General features: G+C 47.9%; 1 protein-coding gene across 4 annotated transcripts in view; it reads right to left on the bottom strand.

Moving 5' to 3' along the window:
- Nucleotides 1-17,512, bottom strand: part of dnah9l (dynein, axonemal, heavy polypeptide 9 like) — a 155,518-nt gene that overhangs the window by 103,238 nt on the left and 34,768 nt on the right. For all 4 annotated transcript variants that reach the window (XM_052464211.1, XM_052464210.1, XM_052464209.1 and 1 more), the window contains exons 51-58: nt 10,766-10,931; nt 10,552-10,654; nt 10,330-10,467; nt 10,072-10,173; nt 9,802-9,963; nt 7,075-7,268; nt 6,568-6,730; nt 6,301-6,424 (exon numbers count right to left, since the gene is read on the bottom strand). In XM_052464211.1, the coding sequence (XP_052320171.1) occupies nt 6,301-6,424; nt 6,568-6,730; nt 7,075-7,268; nt 9,802-9,963; nt 10,072-10,173; nt 10,330-10,467; nt 10,552-10,654; nt 10,766-10,931 (1,152 nt within the window). The remainder of the gene's footprint in view (nt 1-6,300; nt 6,425-6,567; nt 6,731-7,074; nt 7,269-9,801; nt 9,964-10,071; nt 10,174-10,329; nt 10,468-10,551; nt 10,655-10,765; nt 10,932-17,512) is intronic.

Raw genomic sequence — 17,512 nt, 5'->3', positions numbered from 1 at the left:
GTCGTTGATGGTTGAGGTGTGGTGTTGGTGCGTACCTGATGCCAGCATGTTGTTGATGGTTGAGGTGTGGCGTTGGTGCGTACCTGATGCCAGCATGTGTTGATGGCTGAGATGTGGTGTTGGTGCGTACCTGATGCCAGCATGTCGTTGATGGTTGAGGTGTGGTGTTGGCGTTGGTGCGTACCTGATGCCAGCATGTCGTTGATGGTTGAGGTGTGGTGTTGGCGTTGGTGCGTACCTGATGCCAGCATGTTGTTGATGGTTGAGGTGTGGTGTTGGTGTTGGTGCGTACCTGATGCCAGCATGTCGTTGATAGTTGAGGTGTGGTGTTGGTGTTGGTGCGTACCTGATGCCAGCATGTCGTTGATGGTTGAGTGTGGTGTTGGTGCGTACCTGATGCCAGCATGTCGTTGATGGTTGAGGTGTGGTGTTGGTGCGTACCTGATGCCAGCATGTCGTTGATGGTTGAGGTGTGGTGTTGGTGCGTACCTGATGCCAGCATGTTGTTGATGGTTGAGGTGTGGTGTTGGTGCGTACCTGATGCCAGCATGTTGTTGATGGTTGAGGTGTGATGTTGGTGCGTACCTGATGCCAGCATGTCGTTGATGGTTGAGGTGTGGTGTTGGTGCGTACCTGATGCCAGCATGTCGTTGATGGTTGAGGTGTGGTGTAGGTGCGTACCTGATGCCAGCATGTCGTTGATGGTTGAGGTGTGGTGTTGGTGCATACCTGATGCCAGCATGTCGTTGATAGTTGAGGTGTGGTATTGGTGTAGGTGTAGATACCTGATGCCAGCATGTTGTTGATGGTTGAGATGTGGTGTTGGTGGTACCTGATGCCAGCATGTTGTTGATAGTTGAGGTGTGGTGTTGGTGCATACCTGATGCCAGCATGTCGTTGATAGTTGAGGTGTGGTGTTGGTGCGTACCTGATGCCAGCATGTCGTTGATGGTTGAGGTGTGGTGTTGGTGCGTACCTGATGCCAGCATGTCGTTGATGGTTGAGATGTGGTGTTGGTGCGTACCTGATGCCAGCATGTTGTTGATGGTTGAGGTGTGGTGTTGGTGCGTACCTGATGCCAGCATGTCGTTGATAGTTGAGGTGTGGTGTAGGTGTAGATACCTGATGCCAGCATGTTGTTGATGGTTGAGATGTGGTGTTGGTGCGTACCTGATGCCAGCATGTTGTTGATGGTTGAGGTGTGGTGTTGGTGCGTACCTGATGCCAGCATGTCGTTGATAGTTGAGGTGTGGTGTAGGTGTAGATACCTGATGCCAGCATGTTGTTGATAGTTGAGGTGTGGTGTTGGTGCGTACCTGATGCCAGCATGTTGTTGATAGTTGAGGTGTGGTGTTAGTGCGTACCTGATGCCAGCATGTCGTTGATGGTTGAGGTGTGGTGTTGGTGCGTACCTGATGCCAGCATGTCGTTGATGGTTGAGGTGTGGTGTTGGTGCGTACCTGATGCCAGCATGTCGTTGATAGTTGAGGTGTGGTGTAGGTGTAGATACCTGATGCCAGCATGTTGTTGATAGTTGAGGTGTGGTGTTGGTGCGTACCTGATGCCAGCATGTTGTTGATAGTTGAGGTGTGGTGTTAGTGCGTACCTGATGCCAGCATGTCGTTGATGGTTGAGGTGTGGTGTAGGTACCTGATGCCACATTCTGGTTTTATAGATTAGACATAACATAGTAAATGTAAATCCGGGACACTGAAATTAGTACGATACGTTACGTTACGTTTTGTGTGGTTACAAAAGACAGAAGGTTACTTAAGGCCAAAAAAGTAGGGTGGTTGGTCGGGGTGGATGTGTTTGCGTATAACGCGAATGTCTAGCAACCCAAAGGTTGCGAGTTCTAATCTCATCACGGGCATCATTTTAGATAATTAGCTACTACGTACTACTTTTTAGCTACTTTGCAACTACTTGGCATGGTAGCTACCCTTCCCTAACCTTCAACCTAACCTTAACCCTGGCCTTAACTTTTAACCCCTAGCCTAGCTAAACTTAGCCACCGAGCCACTTATCTAACGTTAGGCGCCTAGCCACAAAGCTAACATTAGACACAGCAAAATGGAATTCAGAACATATCGTGCGTTTTACAAATAAATTGAATATTGCACGTTTGCAATTCGTTACATATCACACTAAATGGATGACAGACATCCAGAAATGAATACATACCATACGGAAAGTAACATGTCATCATTTGTGTGTCCCGGATGTACATTTACTATGTTACGTCTACCCCTGAGTCCAGGTTAGATGCCAGCGTGTCTGTGAATGGTTGAGATGTGGTGTTGGTGCGTACCTGATGCCAGCATGTCTGTGAATGGTTGAGATGTGGTGTTGGTGCGTACCTGATGCCAGCATGTCTGTGAATGGTTGAGATGTGGTGTTGGTGCGTACCTGACGCCAGCATGTCTGTGAATGGTTGAGGTGTGGTGTTGGTGCGTACCTGACGCCAGCATGTCTGTGAATGGTTGAGGTGTGGTGTTGGTGCGTACCTGATGCCAGCATGTCTGTGAATGGTTGAGATGTGGTGTTGGTGCGTACCTGACGCCAGCATGTCTGTGAATGGTTGAGATGTGGTGTTGGTGCGTACCTGATGCCAGCATGTCTGTGAATGGTTGAGATGTGGTGTTGGTGCGTACCTGATGCCAGCATGTCTGTGAATGGTTGAGATGTGGTGTTGGTGCGTACCTGACGCCAGCATGTCTGTGAATGGTTGAGATGTGGTGTTGGTGCGTACCTGATGCCAGCATGTCTGTGAATGGTTGAGATGTGGTGTTGGTGCGTACCTGATGCCAGCATGTCTGTGAATGGTTGAGATGTGGTGTTGGTGCGTACCTGACGCCAGCATGTCTGTGAATGGTTGAGATGTGGTGTTGGTGCGTACCTGATGCCAGCATGTCTGTGAATGGTTGAGATGTGGTGTTGGTGCGTACCTGATGCCAGCATGTCTGTGAATGGTTGAGATGTGGTGTTGGTGCGTACCTGACGCCAGCATGTCTGTGAATGGTTGAGATGTGGTGTTGGTGCGTACCTGATGCCAGCATGTCTGTGAATGGTTGAGATGTGGTGTTGGTGCGTACCTGACGCCAGCATGTCTGTGAATGGTTGAGATGTGGTGTTGGTGCGTACCTGACGCCAGCATGTCTGTGAATGGTTGAGATATGGTGTTGGTGCGTACCTGATGCCAGCATGTCTGTGAATGGTTGAGATGTGGTGTTGGTGCGTACCTGACGCCAGCATGTCTGTGAATGGTTGAGATGTGGTGTTGGTGCGTACCTGATGCCAGCATGTCTGTGAATGGTTGAGATGTGGTGTTGGTGCGTACCTGATGCCAGCATGTCTGTGAATGGTTGAGATGTGGTGTTGGTGCGTACCTGACGCCAGCATGTCTGTGAATGGTTGAGATGTGGTGTTGGTGCGTACCTGATGCCAGCATGTCTGTGAATGGTTGAGATGTGGTGTTGGTGCGTACCTGATGCCAGCATGTCTGTGAATGGTTGAGATGTGGTGTTGGTGCGTACCTGACGCCAGCATGTCTGTGAATGGTTGAGATGTGGTGTTGGTGCGTACCTGATGCCAGCATGTCTGTGAATGGTTGAGATGTGGTGTTGGTGCGTACCTGACGCCAGCATGTCTGTGAATGGTTGAGATATGGTGTTGGTGCGTACCTGATGCCAGCATGTCTGTGAATGGTTGAGATGTGGTGTTGGTGCGTACCTGACGCCAGCATGTCTGTGAATGGTTGAGATGTGGTGTTGGTGCGTACCTGACGCCAGCATGTCTGTGAATGGTTGAGATGTGGTGTTGGTGCGTACCTGACGCCAGCATGTCTGTGAATGGTTGAGATGTGGTGTTGGTGCGTACCTGACGCCAGCATGTCTGTGAATGGTTGAGGTGTGGTGTTGGTGCGTACCTGACGCCAGCATGTCTGTGAATGGTTGAGATGTGGTGTTGGTGCGTACCTGACGCCAGCATGTCTGTGAATGGTTGAGATGTGGTGTTGGTGCGTACCTGATGCCAGCATGTCTGTGAATTTGAGATGTGGTGTTGGTAGACATACGCCAGCATGTCTGTGAATGGTTGAGGTGTGGTGTTGGTGCGTACCTGACGCCAGCATGTCTGTGAATGGTTGAGATGTGGTGTTGGTTACCTGACGCCAGCATGTCTGTGAATGGTTGAGATGTGGTGTTGGTGCGTACCTGATGCCAGCATGTCTGTGAATGGTTGAGATGTGGTGTTGGTGCGTACCTGACGCCAGCATGTCTGTGAATGGTTGAGATGTGGTGTTGGTGCTACTGATGCCAGCATGTCTGTGAATGGTGAGATGTGGTGTTGGTGCGTAACCTAACGCCAGCATGTCTGTGAACCCTGAGATGTGGTGTTGGTGCCACCTGACGCCAGCATGTCTGTGAATGGTTGAGGTGTGGTGTTGGTGCGTACCTGATGCCAGCATGTCTGTGAATGGTTGAGATATGGTGTTGGTGCGTACCTGATGCCAGCATGTCTGTGAATGGTTGAGGTGTGGTGTTGGTGCGACACCTGATGCCAGCATGTCTGTGAATGGTTGAGATGTGGTGTTTGTGCGTACCTGACGCCAGCATGTCTGTGAATGGTTGAGATGTGGTGTTGGTGCGTACCTGATGCCAGCATGTCTGTGAATGGTTGAGATGTGGTGTTGGTGCGTACCTGACGCCAGCATGTCTGTGAATGGTTGAGATATGGTGTTGGTGCGTACCTGATGCCAGCATGTCTGTGAATGGTTGAGATGTGGTGTTGGTGCGTACCTGACGCCAGCATGTCTGTGAATGGTTGAGGTGTGGTGTTGGTGCGTACCTGACGCCAGCATGTCTGTGAATGGTTGAGATGTGGTGTTGGTGCGTACCTGACGCCAGCATGTCTGTGAATGGTTGAGATGTGGTGTTGGTGCGTACCTGACGCCAGCATGTCTGTGAATGGTTGAGATGTGGTGTTGGTGCGTACCTGACGCCAGCATGTCTGTGAATGGTTGAGGTGTGGTGTTGGTGCGTACCTGACGCCAGCATGTCTGTGAATGGTTGAGATGTGGTGTTGGTGCGTACCTGACGCCAGCATGTCTGTGAATGGTTGAGATGTGGTGTTGGTGCGTACCTGATGCCAGCATGTCTGTGAATGGTTGAGATGTGGTGTTGGTGCGTACCTGACGCCAGCATGTCTGTGAATGGTTGAGATGTGGTGTTGGTGCGTACCTGACGCCAGCATGTCTGTGAATGGTTGAGGTGTGGTGTTGGTGCGTACCTGATGCCAGCATGTCTGTGAATGGTTGAGATATGGTGTTGGTGCGTACCTGATGCCAGCATGTCTGTGAATGGTTGAGGTGTGGTGTTGGTGCGTACCTGACGCCAGCATGTCTGTGAATGGTTGAGATGTGGTGTTGGTGCGTACCTGACGCCAGCATGTATGTGAATGGTTGAGGTGTGGTGTTGTGCGTACCTGACGCCAGCATGTCTGTGAATGGTTGAGATGTGGTGTTGGTGCGTACCTGACGCCAGCATGTCTGTGAATGGTTGAGATGTGGTGTTGGTGCGTACCTGACGCCAGCATGTCTGTGAATGGTTGAGGTGTGGTGTTGGTGCGTACCTGACGCCAGCATGTCTGTGAATGGTTGAGATGTGGTGTTGGTGCGTACCTGATGCCAGCATGTCTGTGAATGGTTGAGATGTGGTGTTGGTGCGTACCTGACGCCAGCATGTCTGTGAATGGTTGAGATGTGGTGTTGGTGCGTACCTGATGCCAGCATGTCTGTGAATGGTTGAGGTGTGGTGTTGGTGCGTACCTGACGCCAGCATGTCTGTGAATGGTTGAGATGTGGTGTTGGTGCGTACCTGATGCCAGCATGTCTGTGAATGGTTGAGATGTGGTGTTGGTGCGTACCTGACGCCAGCATGTCTGTGAATGGTTGAGATGTGGTGTTGGTGCGTACCTGACGCCAGCATGTATGTGAATGGTTGAGTGTGGTGTTGGTGCGTACCTGACGCCAGCATGTCTGTGAATGGTTGAGATGTGGTGTTGGTGCGTACCTGACGCCAGCATGTCTGTGAATGGTTGAGATGTGGTGTTGGTGCGTACCTGACGCCAGCATGTCTGTGAATGGTTGAGGTGTGGTGTTGGTGCGTACCTGACGCCAGCATGTCTGTGAATGGTTGAGGTGTGGTGTTGGTGCGTACCTGATGCCAGCATGTCTGTGAATGGTTGAGGTGTGGTGAACCTGACGCCAGCAGAATGGTGAGATGTGGTGTTGGTGCGTACCTGACGCCAGCATGTCGTTGATGAGGACCAGGAAGCGTTCGTCTGGGATCTGGGCATCTGTGTGGAGGAAGACTGTCCCAATATTCTTCACCCCCACCTTGATGTACAGCGCTGCTATATCACTCTACAGAGAGAGAACGAGGGGGGGGGGAGATGAGGGAAGGGGGGATTTTTGTAAATGAGCAGGATCTAGATATCTAGAGCTCTTGCTTTCAACCTTCCAGAAATTCTGTTGTATTTAGCCGTTATTCGGTCGATAGTCCGTACCCGTAGGTCATGTATCCCGTAGCCCTTCCTCAGTGTAATCTGGAACACCTCCAGGGTACTGAGGAAGGCAGCGAGGCGACACAGACTCTGCTTCCCACTGCCTCCCACCCCCACCAGCAGAGCATTACCATGGGGGGCCTCCAGGATACGACTGATACGACACCTGGACACAGACATATCAACTTGGTGTGAGTGTGTGCTTATTTCAGTGTGATGAGAGATCGTATGTGCATTACCCTGCAGTCTACAGCAGGAAAATAAGCAAAGTAAGTGTGTGTGTGTGTGTGTGTGTGTGTGTGTGTGTGTGTGTGTGTGTGTGTGTGTGTGTGTGTGTGTGTGTGTGTGTGTGTGTGTGTGTGTGTGTGTGTGTGTGTGTGTGTGTGTGTGTGTGTGTGTGTGTGTGTGTGTGTGTGTGTGTGAGTGGCGAACCGAGCAGAGTGAAGTTAGTGATTGGCTGAGCGAGTGGAGATTGTGACAGACAGGGCAGTGTGTGTGTGTGACTCTCACACATGCTGCATTGCCTCCTCAAAGAGCACCAGGTTCATGACAGCATGCAGCTCGTTGTAGTGTTCCAGAGCATCAGACAGGGTCTTCTGGAGCTTTTCCCAGTCTGATGCCTGGTGGTACCTGGGCTCCCCCACCCCATGGGCAAAGTGACAGTACACCAGGGGCTGGTGGATGAAACTAGACTCATCTATACCCTGCACAGAGAGGGGGGAGAGGAGGGAGAGAGCGAGAGAGCGAGAGCGAGAGAGCAGGAAAAAAGAGAAAGCCAGAGGGAGAACTTGAACAGAACATCACTTACAGTAAGTGTACAGTGCATTCGGGAAGTATTCAGACCCCTTGACCTTTTCCACATTTTGTTACATTACAGCCTTATTCTAAAATGGATTAAATCGTTTTCCCTCCTCATCATTCTACACGCAATACCCCATAATGACCAGTGGCGACCTATCATTCAGGGAAGTTTGGGCAGAGCCCTACAATTTTGGGGAGGGGCTTTCCTGTTTTGCATGTTATCTTGGCATTAATACGTGTCACATATCAGTTTGCAAACAATGTAAAAAAAAGAAGAAGATATATCAATGAGTTAATAAAGCCACATACAAACATGGTCTCTTTTTGTTTTCTTCAGTAAGGCAGTTTCAAAATGCAGGTGCTTCAGCCTAGCTCAGTGCTTTCTGTGGTGGTGGGGCAAATCAGCAGAAAATACGGAGCATTGCGCCGTGATTGGCTCAGTGCTCTGTCACTTATGGGGACACTACATTACCACAAAGTCTAAGGGTAGAGCTAGAAAATTCAAGCCCCTTGGGTGCTGCCATAGAGTTACATTAGAAGTGCCCATCCAAGAAGGCTCAAGGTCATTGGTCACAAATAAAATGTCAAATCACATGTATCTACAGTAGCTTTGAATGGACTGATCATGTCAACATCATACTTTCAAAACTTAGCGAGCAGTCATCGTCATGAATCAAGTCGACAATCTACTGGCAAATCCTTTTTAATCCTTATCATATGAAGAGAAATAATGACGAGAAATTATAGATAAAATGTAGCGGTGCTCATCGGCCATTGTACATAAAGATTGCTCACCAGGTTGGAAATCTCAAATTCAGCAATGAGTGGTTTGGAAGGAATCAGTGGCTAACTGCAAGGATTGCAAAGCAATCATCAGCCTGCTATTCAGTGGAGTGGCTGTGTGGTCCCAAGTCTAAGATTAAGGGTCTCTTTTCCTAGTTAAAAATTATAAACATTCAACATTGGCCATTCTGTCAATGAAGCATGAATTGTGCCCTGCTTAAAACAACTGTTAAATCGGAACTGCAACATCTGCTTTAAAGAGTTCAAGACAACTGGGAACTTGGGAAAAATGAGCTACGACTGGGAAAATAGGTTTTGAACATTCATCCGACTCGGAATTCGGGCCTCTTTCTAGAGCTATGACCTGAAGATCACTGATGTCATCATTATTCAAACTTTTTTTGAGTTCCCAGTTGTCTTGAAAGCACCGCACATCCAGAGAATGCCAGACTATGATGACAAAATTTGCACACAATGGACCGCCGCGCCACCTTCCTGTTCAAGTGAGCAAAGCACAACAAGGTGAGTCCAAAAATGTCTTGTATACTGCTGCATAAATGGTGTAATATGCCAGGGAGATGTGTACTGTAGCTAAGAAAATAATACTAAGTGTATGTTGTGTAGTAAGCTGTTAGAAGCCTATAGGCCTCACCCTAATAATTTGGTCTATTTTCACCTCTTAATTACGCCTACTGTTCTGACTTTGTGGTGCACATGTAGCCTATAACCTGTTTTTGAGAAATGTAATCATTGATATTGTAAGAGCGTTCATTGTCTGCTTATAAGCCCCCTTTATTTATCCTACGGTTCTGACTTGGTGTACAGGAACCCTGTAAGAACGGCCCATGTTTTGAAATCTGTTGCTGTATATTGCAAAAGTGCTGAACAAATAGTTATATTGACCACGTCCATTCTATCTCGCTCATTAATGTCTTAATCAAAATTACAGATAGCCTCTTATCTACTTGACGTTACCCTTATGCCTTAGCGTGTACATCTCAATTGTCAGTAGAAACCACGTTTGTTTAAGCAAGACAGCCATAACAGCTATATTTTTTAAAAGGCAGTAAATGAGGCTGAATGAAATGTTTCGCTGTCAGGTGTAGCAGTGGTAAGGTGTTGGGACTGCTGTTGTTGGGACATCTTTATGTAGGTCCGAACAGTTTGTGGGCACAGTTCGTCACCGTTTTAGTGAAATTCATATATTGTTTAGTGGTGTGTCGTGGCTTTGCTAGCATGCGTCCCACTTTTTTTTTGCTCCACCAAGATTTACATGCTAAAATCGCCACTGATAATAACAATGCAAAAAAAACAATTTTTTTGCAAATGTATAAAACATGTAACTGAAATATCACATTTATGTACGTACTCAGACCCTTTACTCAGTACTTAGTCATTACGAGGTTGTGCAGATTGATTTAAACTATTTTAGAAAAGGACTGTAACGTGACAAAATGTGGAAAAAGTGAAGGGGTCTGAATACTTCCCGAATGCACTGGATGTGTAAAGGCCATATGGATCACTTTACTATAAGCAATTTCAGAGAGACACAATATGTAAATATGAGTGAATGAAGTAAAGAGAGTAGCAAGTTGTATGTTAAGCAGTCTTGTTTGTAACAACACCATCAGACGGCTGCCACATGTCTCTCACCTCAAAGTATCTCTTGCCAGTGTCCAGTAGAATCTTGTTGAAGAGTTCCACGTCCTTCTCCTCCATCAGTTTGTCAGAGTAAACCCGGGACGACTCATGGAGCCACAGATGGACAAGGTCTATGGGGTAACGCACACAATCTGGCAGGGCAAACAGAATACCCTACACAGAGAGGGAGACGTAGATAAAGAGCGAGATAGAGAGGCATGAATCCACATTGATGAAGATTGATGATGACAATGATGTTTTTTCAATGTGTGTGTGTGTTACCTGGAAGATGTTGGAGAGGTCCCTCAGGTTGAAGATATAGTGAAAGCGTATGGCCGTGGGGAGGAAGTTCTGACTGACCTTCTGATGGAGACAGATGGCTGCCTGCAGGAGGAGAAAGACAAAAATGGATGGAGGGAGGGAGGAGGAAAGTAGATTGATTGACAGACACACAGACTGAAAGAGACACAGACAGACTTGGCAGACAGGTAGACAGACAGGCAGGCAGATAATCAGATAGACAGACAGACTGACGCATACCTGTATTAGTGTTCCTACCGAGCGCGAGACGCCATAGCTGAAGCCCCCCTGGAGGAAATGGGCTGACAGGATGCTAGTGAAGATGGTGGCTAGCGCCTCAGCGCTAGGGAAATGAACCGCAAACACTGAGAAATGCCTCTGAGAGAGAGAGAGAGCGAGGAGAGAGAGGTTAGCCTGTGTGTGTGTTGCTGTTGTCTAGAGTCGACTGTATATTTGTGTTACCTGTAGTCTGGGGTTGACTGAGAAGCTCCCTGCTGTAGGGTTCATACAGGTGATGTACTGACAGTTATGGATCTCTTTCAGCACCAGCCTCTGTCTGTCGTACCTGAAAGACCACATAAACACGCACCTACTCACACACTAGCAGTTATAGTTCATGCAATGATGTTTGAGTGTGCGTGCGTGCGTGCGTGTATGTATGTGTGTGTCCTCTCACCAGTGGTTGTAGTCCAGGTGCTGGCGTATGAGTGTGTGTGGCTGGACAGTGCCATACACATCCACCTCAGGCATGTTGAGGTCATCTATGAAGTAGATGAGCTTCTTGGTTCCAGGAGGAGCATAGTTACGCCCTGCCTTCTTCTCTAGAGGCTTCTCTAACACACCTGCAGTGCACACACACACACACACACATCACATTATGCCACTATAGGCAGCAGAATTATAGCCGTTCAGGTGGGCGTTCTACTACGGAATTGTTTTAAAATGGTCGGACCATAGATACTTCTGCTGTTTGATTTTGAATGGTAGGACTGTACTGTACTGTCGGTATAAAAAGCTAAATATATAAAAACATATATTTAATTAAACATTGAATTTGGTCTTACTGGTTCTAGCCCATAGAAACGAATGAATAACATATATATATATTTTTTGATCCACCCAACGCTCTAACCACCAGGCTACCTGTCTCCCCATTCATACATGGCAAATCAGAGTAAAAAATGTATCAAAAGGAAGTGTTTTGAAGTGTCTGTCCTAGATCTGAGAGATAAGAAATTATCATCTATTTTTACTCGTATTTTGGGGGAGGCACATAGTACTTCCATGTACGGTGCATTCGGAAAGTATTCAGATCTCCTGACTTTTCCCACATTTTGTTACGTTACAGCCTTATTCTAAATGGATTATATATATATATATATATATATTTTATCAACCTCAATCTACACACAATATCCCATAATGTCAAAGCAAAAAAAGGTTTGTAGAAATGTTTGCAAAAACCTGAAATATCACATTTAAGTAAGTATTCAGACCCTTTATTCTTCTCTGCAGAATCTCTCAAGCTCTGTCAGGTTGGATGGGTAGCATCGCTGCACAGCTATTTTCAGGTTTCTCCAGAGATTTTCGATCGGGTTCAAGTCTGAGCTCTGGCTGGGCCACTCAAGGACATTCAGACACTTGTCCTGAAGCCACTCCTGCATTGTCTTGGCTGTGTGCTTAGGGTTGTTGTCCTGTTGGAAGGTGAACCTTCGCCCCAGTCTGAGGTCCTGAGCGCTCTGGAGCAGGTTTTCATCAATGATCTTTCTTACACTTTGCTCGGTTCATCTTTCCATCGATCCTGACTAGTCTCCCAGTCCCTGAAAAACATCCTCACAATATGATACGGCCACCACCATACTTCACCGTAGGGATGGTGCCAGGTTTCAAGTAGTCTGGGTAGCCATTTGATTAGATGTTCAGTAATCTTATGGCTTGGGGTAGAAACTGTTTAGAAGCATCTTGGACCTAGACTTGGCGCTCCGGTACCGCTTGCCGTGCGCTAGCAGAGAGAACAGTCTATGACTAGGGAGGCTGGAGTCTTTGACACTTTTTAGGACCTTCCTCCGACACCGCCTGGTATAGAGGTCCTGGATGGCAGGAAGCTTGGTCCCAGTGATGTACTGCGCCATATGCATTACCCTCTGTAGTTTTTCATTTTTTTCATTTCACCTTTATTTAACCAGGTAGGCTAGTTGAGAACAAGTTCTCATTTGCAACTGCGACCTGGCCAAGATAAAGCATAGCAGTGTGAACAGACAACACAGAGTTACACATGGAGTAAACAATTAACAAGTCAATAACACAGTAGAAAAAAAAGGGGAGTCTATATACATTGTGTGCAAAAGGCATGAGGAGGTAGGCAAATAATTACAATTTTGCAGATTAACACTGGAGTGATAAATGATCAGATGGTCATGTACAGGTAGAGATATTGGTGTGCAAAAGAGCAGAAAAGTAAATAAATAAAAACAGTATTGGGATGAGGTAGGTAAAAATGGGTGGGCTATTTACCGATAGACTATGTATAGCTGCAGCGATCGGTTAGCTGCTCAGATAGCAGATGTTTGAAGTTGGTGAGGGAGATAAAAGTCTCCAACTTCAACGATTTTTGCAATTCGTTCCAGTCACAGGCAGCAGAGAACTGGAACGAAAGGCGGCCAAATGAGGTGTTGGCTTTAGGGATGATCAGTGAGATACACCTGCTGGAGCGCGTGCTACGGATGGGTGTTGCCATCGTGACCAGTGAACTGAGATAAGGCAGAGCTTTACTTAGCATGGACTTGTAGATGACCTGGAGCCAGTGGGTCTGGCGACGAATATGTAGCGAGGGCCAGCCGACTAGAGCATACAGGTTGCAGTGGTGGGTGGTATAAGGTGCTTTAGTGACAAAACGGATGGCACTGTGATAAACTGCATCCAGTTTGCTGAGTAGAGTGTTGGAGGCAATTTTGTAGATGACATCGCCGAAGTCGAGGATCGGTAGGATAGTCAGTTTTACTAGGGTAAGTTTGGCGGCGTGAGTGGAGGCTTTGTTGCGGAATAGAAAGCCGACTCTAGATTTGATTTTCGATTGGAGATGTTTGATATGAGTCTGGAAAGAGAGTTTACAGTCTAGCCAGACACCTAGGTACTTATAGATGTCCACGTATTCAAGGTCGGAACCATCCAGGGTGGTGATGCTGGTCAGGCGTGCGGGTGCAGGCAGCGAACGGTTGAAAAGCATGCATTTGGTTTTACTAGCGTTTAAGAGCAGTTGGAGGCCACGGAAGGAGTGTTGTATGGCATTGAAGCTCATTTGGAGGTTAGATAGCACAGTGTCCAAGGACGGGCCGGATGTATATAGAATGGTGTCGTCTGCGTAGAGGTGGATCAGGGAATCGCCTGCAGCAAGAGCAACATCATTGATATATTCAGAGAAAAGAGTCGGCCCAAGGATTGAACCCTGTGGCACCCCCATAGAGACTGCCAGAGGACCGGACAGCATGCCCTCCGATTTGACACACTGAACTCTGTCTGCAAAGTAGTTGGTGAACCAGGCAAGGCAGTCATCCGAAAAACCGAGGCTACTGAGTCTGCCGATAAGAATATGGTGATTGACAGAGTCGAAAGCCTTGGCAAGGCTTTTATCGATGGCGGTTATGATATCGTTTAGTACCTTGAGCGTGGCTGAGGTGCACCCGTGACCGGCTCGGAAACCAGATTGCACAGCGGAGAAGGTACGGTGGGATTCGAGATGGTCAGTGACCTGTTTGTTGACTTTGCTTTCGAAGACCTTAGATAGGCAGGGCAGGATGGATATAGGTCTGTAACAGTTTGGGTCCAGGGTGTCTCCCCCTTTGAAGAGGGGGATGACTGCGGCAGCTTTCCAATCCTTGGGGATCTCAGACGATATGAAAGAGAGGTTGAACAGGCTGGTAAATAGGGGTTGCGACAATGGCGGCGGATAGTTTCCAAAATAGAGGGTCCAGATTGTCAAGCCCAGCTGATTTGTATGGGTCCAGGTTTTGCAGCTCTTTCAGAACATCTGCTATCTGGATTTGGGTAAAGGAGAACCTGGAGAGGCTTGGGTGAGTAGCTGCAGGGGGGGCGGAGCTGTTGGACGAGGTTGGAGTAGCCAGGCGGAAGGCATGGCCAGCCGTTGAGAAATGCTTGTTGAAGTTTCCGATAATCATGGATTTATCGGTGGTGACCGTGTTACCTAGCCTCAGTGCAGCGGGCTGCTGGGAGGAGGTGCTCTTGTTCTCCATGGACTTCAGTGTCCCAGAACTTTTTGGAGTTGGAGCTGTAGGATGCAAATTTCTGCCTGAAGAAGCTGGCCTTAGCATTCCTTACTGACTGTGTGTATTGGTTCCTGACTTCCCTGAACAGTTGCATATTGCGGGGACTATTCGATGCTATTGCAGTCCGCCACAGGATGTTTTTGTGCTGGTCGAGGGCAGTCATGTCTCGAGTGAACCAAGGGCTATATCTGTTCTTAGTTCTGCATTTTTTGAACGGAGCATGCTTATCTAAAATGGTGAGGAAGTTACTTTTAAAGAATGACCAGGCATCCTCAACTGACGGGATGAGGTCAGTGTCCTTCCAGGATACCCGGGCCAGGTCGATTAGAAAGGCCTGCTCACAGAAGTGTTTTAGGGAGCGTTTGACAGTGATGAGGGATGGTCGTTTGACTGCGGCTCCATAGCGGATACTGGCAATGAGGCAGTGATCGCTGAGATCCTGGTTGAAGACAGCGGAGGTGTATTTGGAGGGCCAGTTGGTCAGGATGACGTCTATGAGGGTGCCCTTGTTTACAGATTTAGGGTTGTACCTGGTGGGTTCCTTGATGATTTGTGTGAGATTGAGGGCATCTAGCTTAGATTGTAGGACTGCCGGGGTGTTAAGCATATCTCAGTTTAGGTCACCTAACAGAACAAACTCTGAAGCTAGATGGGGGGCGGTCAATTCACAAATGGTGTCCAGGGCACAGCTGGGAGCTGAGGGGGGTCGGTAGCAGGCGGCAACAGTGAGAGACTTATTTCTGGAAAGAGTCATTTTCAAAATTAGTAGTTCGAACTGTTTGGGTATGGACCTGGAAAGTATTACTTTTTAGGCTATCTCTGCAGTAGACTGCAACTCCTCCCCCTTTGGCAGTTCTATCTTGACGGAAAATGTTATAGTTGGGTATGGAAATCTCAGAATTTTTGGTGGCCTTCCTGAGCCACGATTCAGACACGGCAAGGACATCAGGGTTAGCAGAGTGTGCTAAAGCAGTGAGTAAAACGAACTTAGGGAGGAGGCTTCTGATGTTGACATGCATGAAACCAAGGCTTTTTCGATCACAGAAGTCAACAAATGAGGGTGCCTGGGGACATGCAGGGCCTGGGTTTACCTCCACATCACCCGCGGAACAGAGGAGGAGTAGAATGAGGGTGCGGCTAAAGGCTATCAAAACTGGTCGCCTAGAGCGTTGGGGACAGAGAATAAAAGGAGCAGATTTCTGGGCATGGTAGAATATATTCAGGGCATAATGCGCAGACAGGGGTATGGTGGGGTGCGGGTACAGCGGAGGTAAGCCCAGGCACTGGGTGATGATGAGAGAGGTTGTATCACTGGACATGCTGGTTGTAATGGGTGAGGTCACCGCATGTGTGGGAGTTGGGACAAAGGAGGTATCAGGGGTATGAAGAGTGGAACTAGGGGCTCCATTGTAAACTAAAACAATGATAACTAACCTGAACAACAGTATACAAGGCATATTGACATTTGAGAGAGACATACAGCAAGGCATACAGTAATCACAGGTGTTGAATTGGGAGAGCTAGCTAAAACAGTAGTTGAGACAACAACAGCTAATCAGCTAGCACAACAACAGCAGGTAAAATGGCGTTGACTAGGCAGGGAGGGTCGGATTAACTACAGACAGAGCCTGAGTGCGACTGGGGCCGACAGATAAAACATAAACAAGCAGAATGGAGTACCGTGATTAATGGACAGTCCAGCATGCATCAGCTATGTAGCCAAGTGATCAGTGTCCAGGGGAGGGAAGCTAGACTAGCGAGTATTATCCAGGTTTAAAAAACTGGCTGGCTGTGCAGAAGGTAAAAGGTAAAAGCCGCTAGCAGTGGCTAACAATGACTAAATAGCTTGTAGCTAGTTAGCTGGTTAGCTTCTGGAGGTTCTTGAGTGTGTTCTAAAAATTAAAAATAGTAGCGATTCCGTATCACATTGGGTGAGGCAGGTTACCGGAAGGTATAAACAAATTAAAAATCGAAAAGAGATTGAAAGTAAATATGGGTCCAGTGAGTGGTTGGGACGCGGCGATTCAGACAGTTAGCAGGCCTGTGCTAACAAGCTAACAGTTAGTAGGCCGGGGCTAAACAAGGTAGCAGTTAGCGGACCGGGGCTAAACAAGCTAGCAGTTAGCAGGCCGAATTAGCAAGGAGATAGCAAGGGCTAGTTAGCCTTTGGGGGGTCGATGGGGTGAGTGGGCCTCTTCCGGTGGATATTGTAGCCCAGGAGTATGCTTCGGTGGTAGCACAGGAGCTCTGGCTGGGCTAGCTTCAAGCTAAGTGGGTGGAAACGCTAGCCAGGAGTAATCATCCGGGGTTGCGGTTAGTTAGTTAGCTAGCTGGGAAGATCCAGCTGAAAATGTTCCGTTTGCGGTGGGAATCCGGGGACAAAAAATAATAGGTCCGTTATGCTCTGGTTAGAGTCGCGTTGTTCGAACTGGCGAGAGCTTTCCGAGCTAAAGGTTAGCTGATGACCGGTTAGCTGAAGACCGCTAGCAATGGTTTGCTGACTGATAGCTGGTAGTTAGCAGGCTAGCTTCAGTTGAGGGGTTCCGGATCCGAAGTAAATGTAAATACTTTAGGAAAAAAAGCAGATCCGCGCTACATTGGGTGAGGCGGGTTGCAGGAGAGTATTTAGAAGTTGAGGTTTAGCAAAATGTTTTAAAAGATATGCAAAGAAAAATATGTAAAAAAACGATATATACAAGGGACACGACAAGACGTCTGACTGCTATGCCATCTTGGATCCAGTGCCTTACGGTTGGAGGCTGAGCAGTAACCATACCAGGCAGTGATATAACCAGTCTCGATGGTGCAGCTGTAGAACCCATTTGAGGATCGGGGGACCCATGACAAGTCTTTTCAGTCTCCTGACGGGGAATAGGTTTTGTCATGCCCTCTTCATAACGGTCTTGGTGTGCTTGGACCATGTTAGTTTGTTGGTAATGTGGAAACCAAGGAACTTGAAGCTCTCAACCTGCTCCACTACAGCCCAGTCGATGGGATTGGGGGCGTGCTCGGTCCTCCTTTTCCTGTAGTCCACAATCGTCTCCTTAGTCTTGATCACCTTGAGGGAGAGGGTGTTTTCCTGTCACCACATGGCCAGGTCTCTGACCTCCTCCCTATATGCTGTCTCGCTGTTGTCAGCA

This window comes from Oncorhynchus keta, chromosome 15, assembly GCF_023373465.1.
Source record: "Oncorhynchus keta strain PuntledgeMale-10-30-2019 chromosome 15, Oket_V2, whole genome shotgun sequence".
Classification (NCBI taxonomy): domain Eukaryota; kingdom Metazoa; phylum Chordata; class Actinopteri; order Salmoniformes; family Salmonidae; genus Oncorhynchus; species Oncorhynchus keta.
The sequence above is the reverse complement of the archived record's forward strand: the minus strand, read 5'-3'. Positions and strand labels throughout refer to the sequence as shown.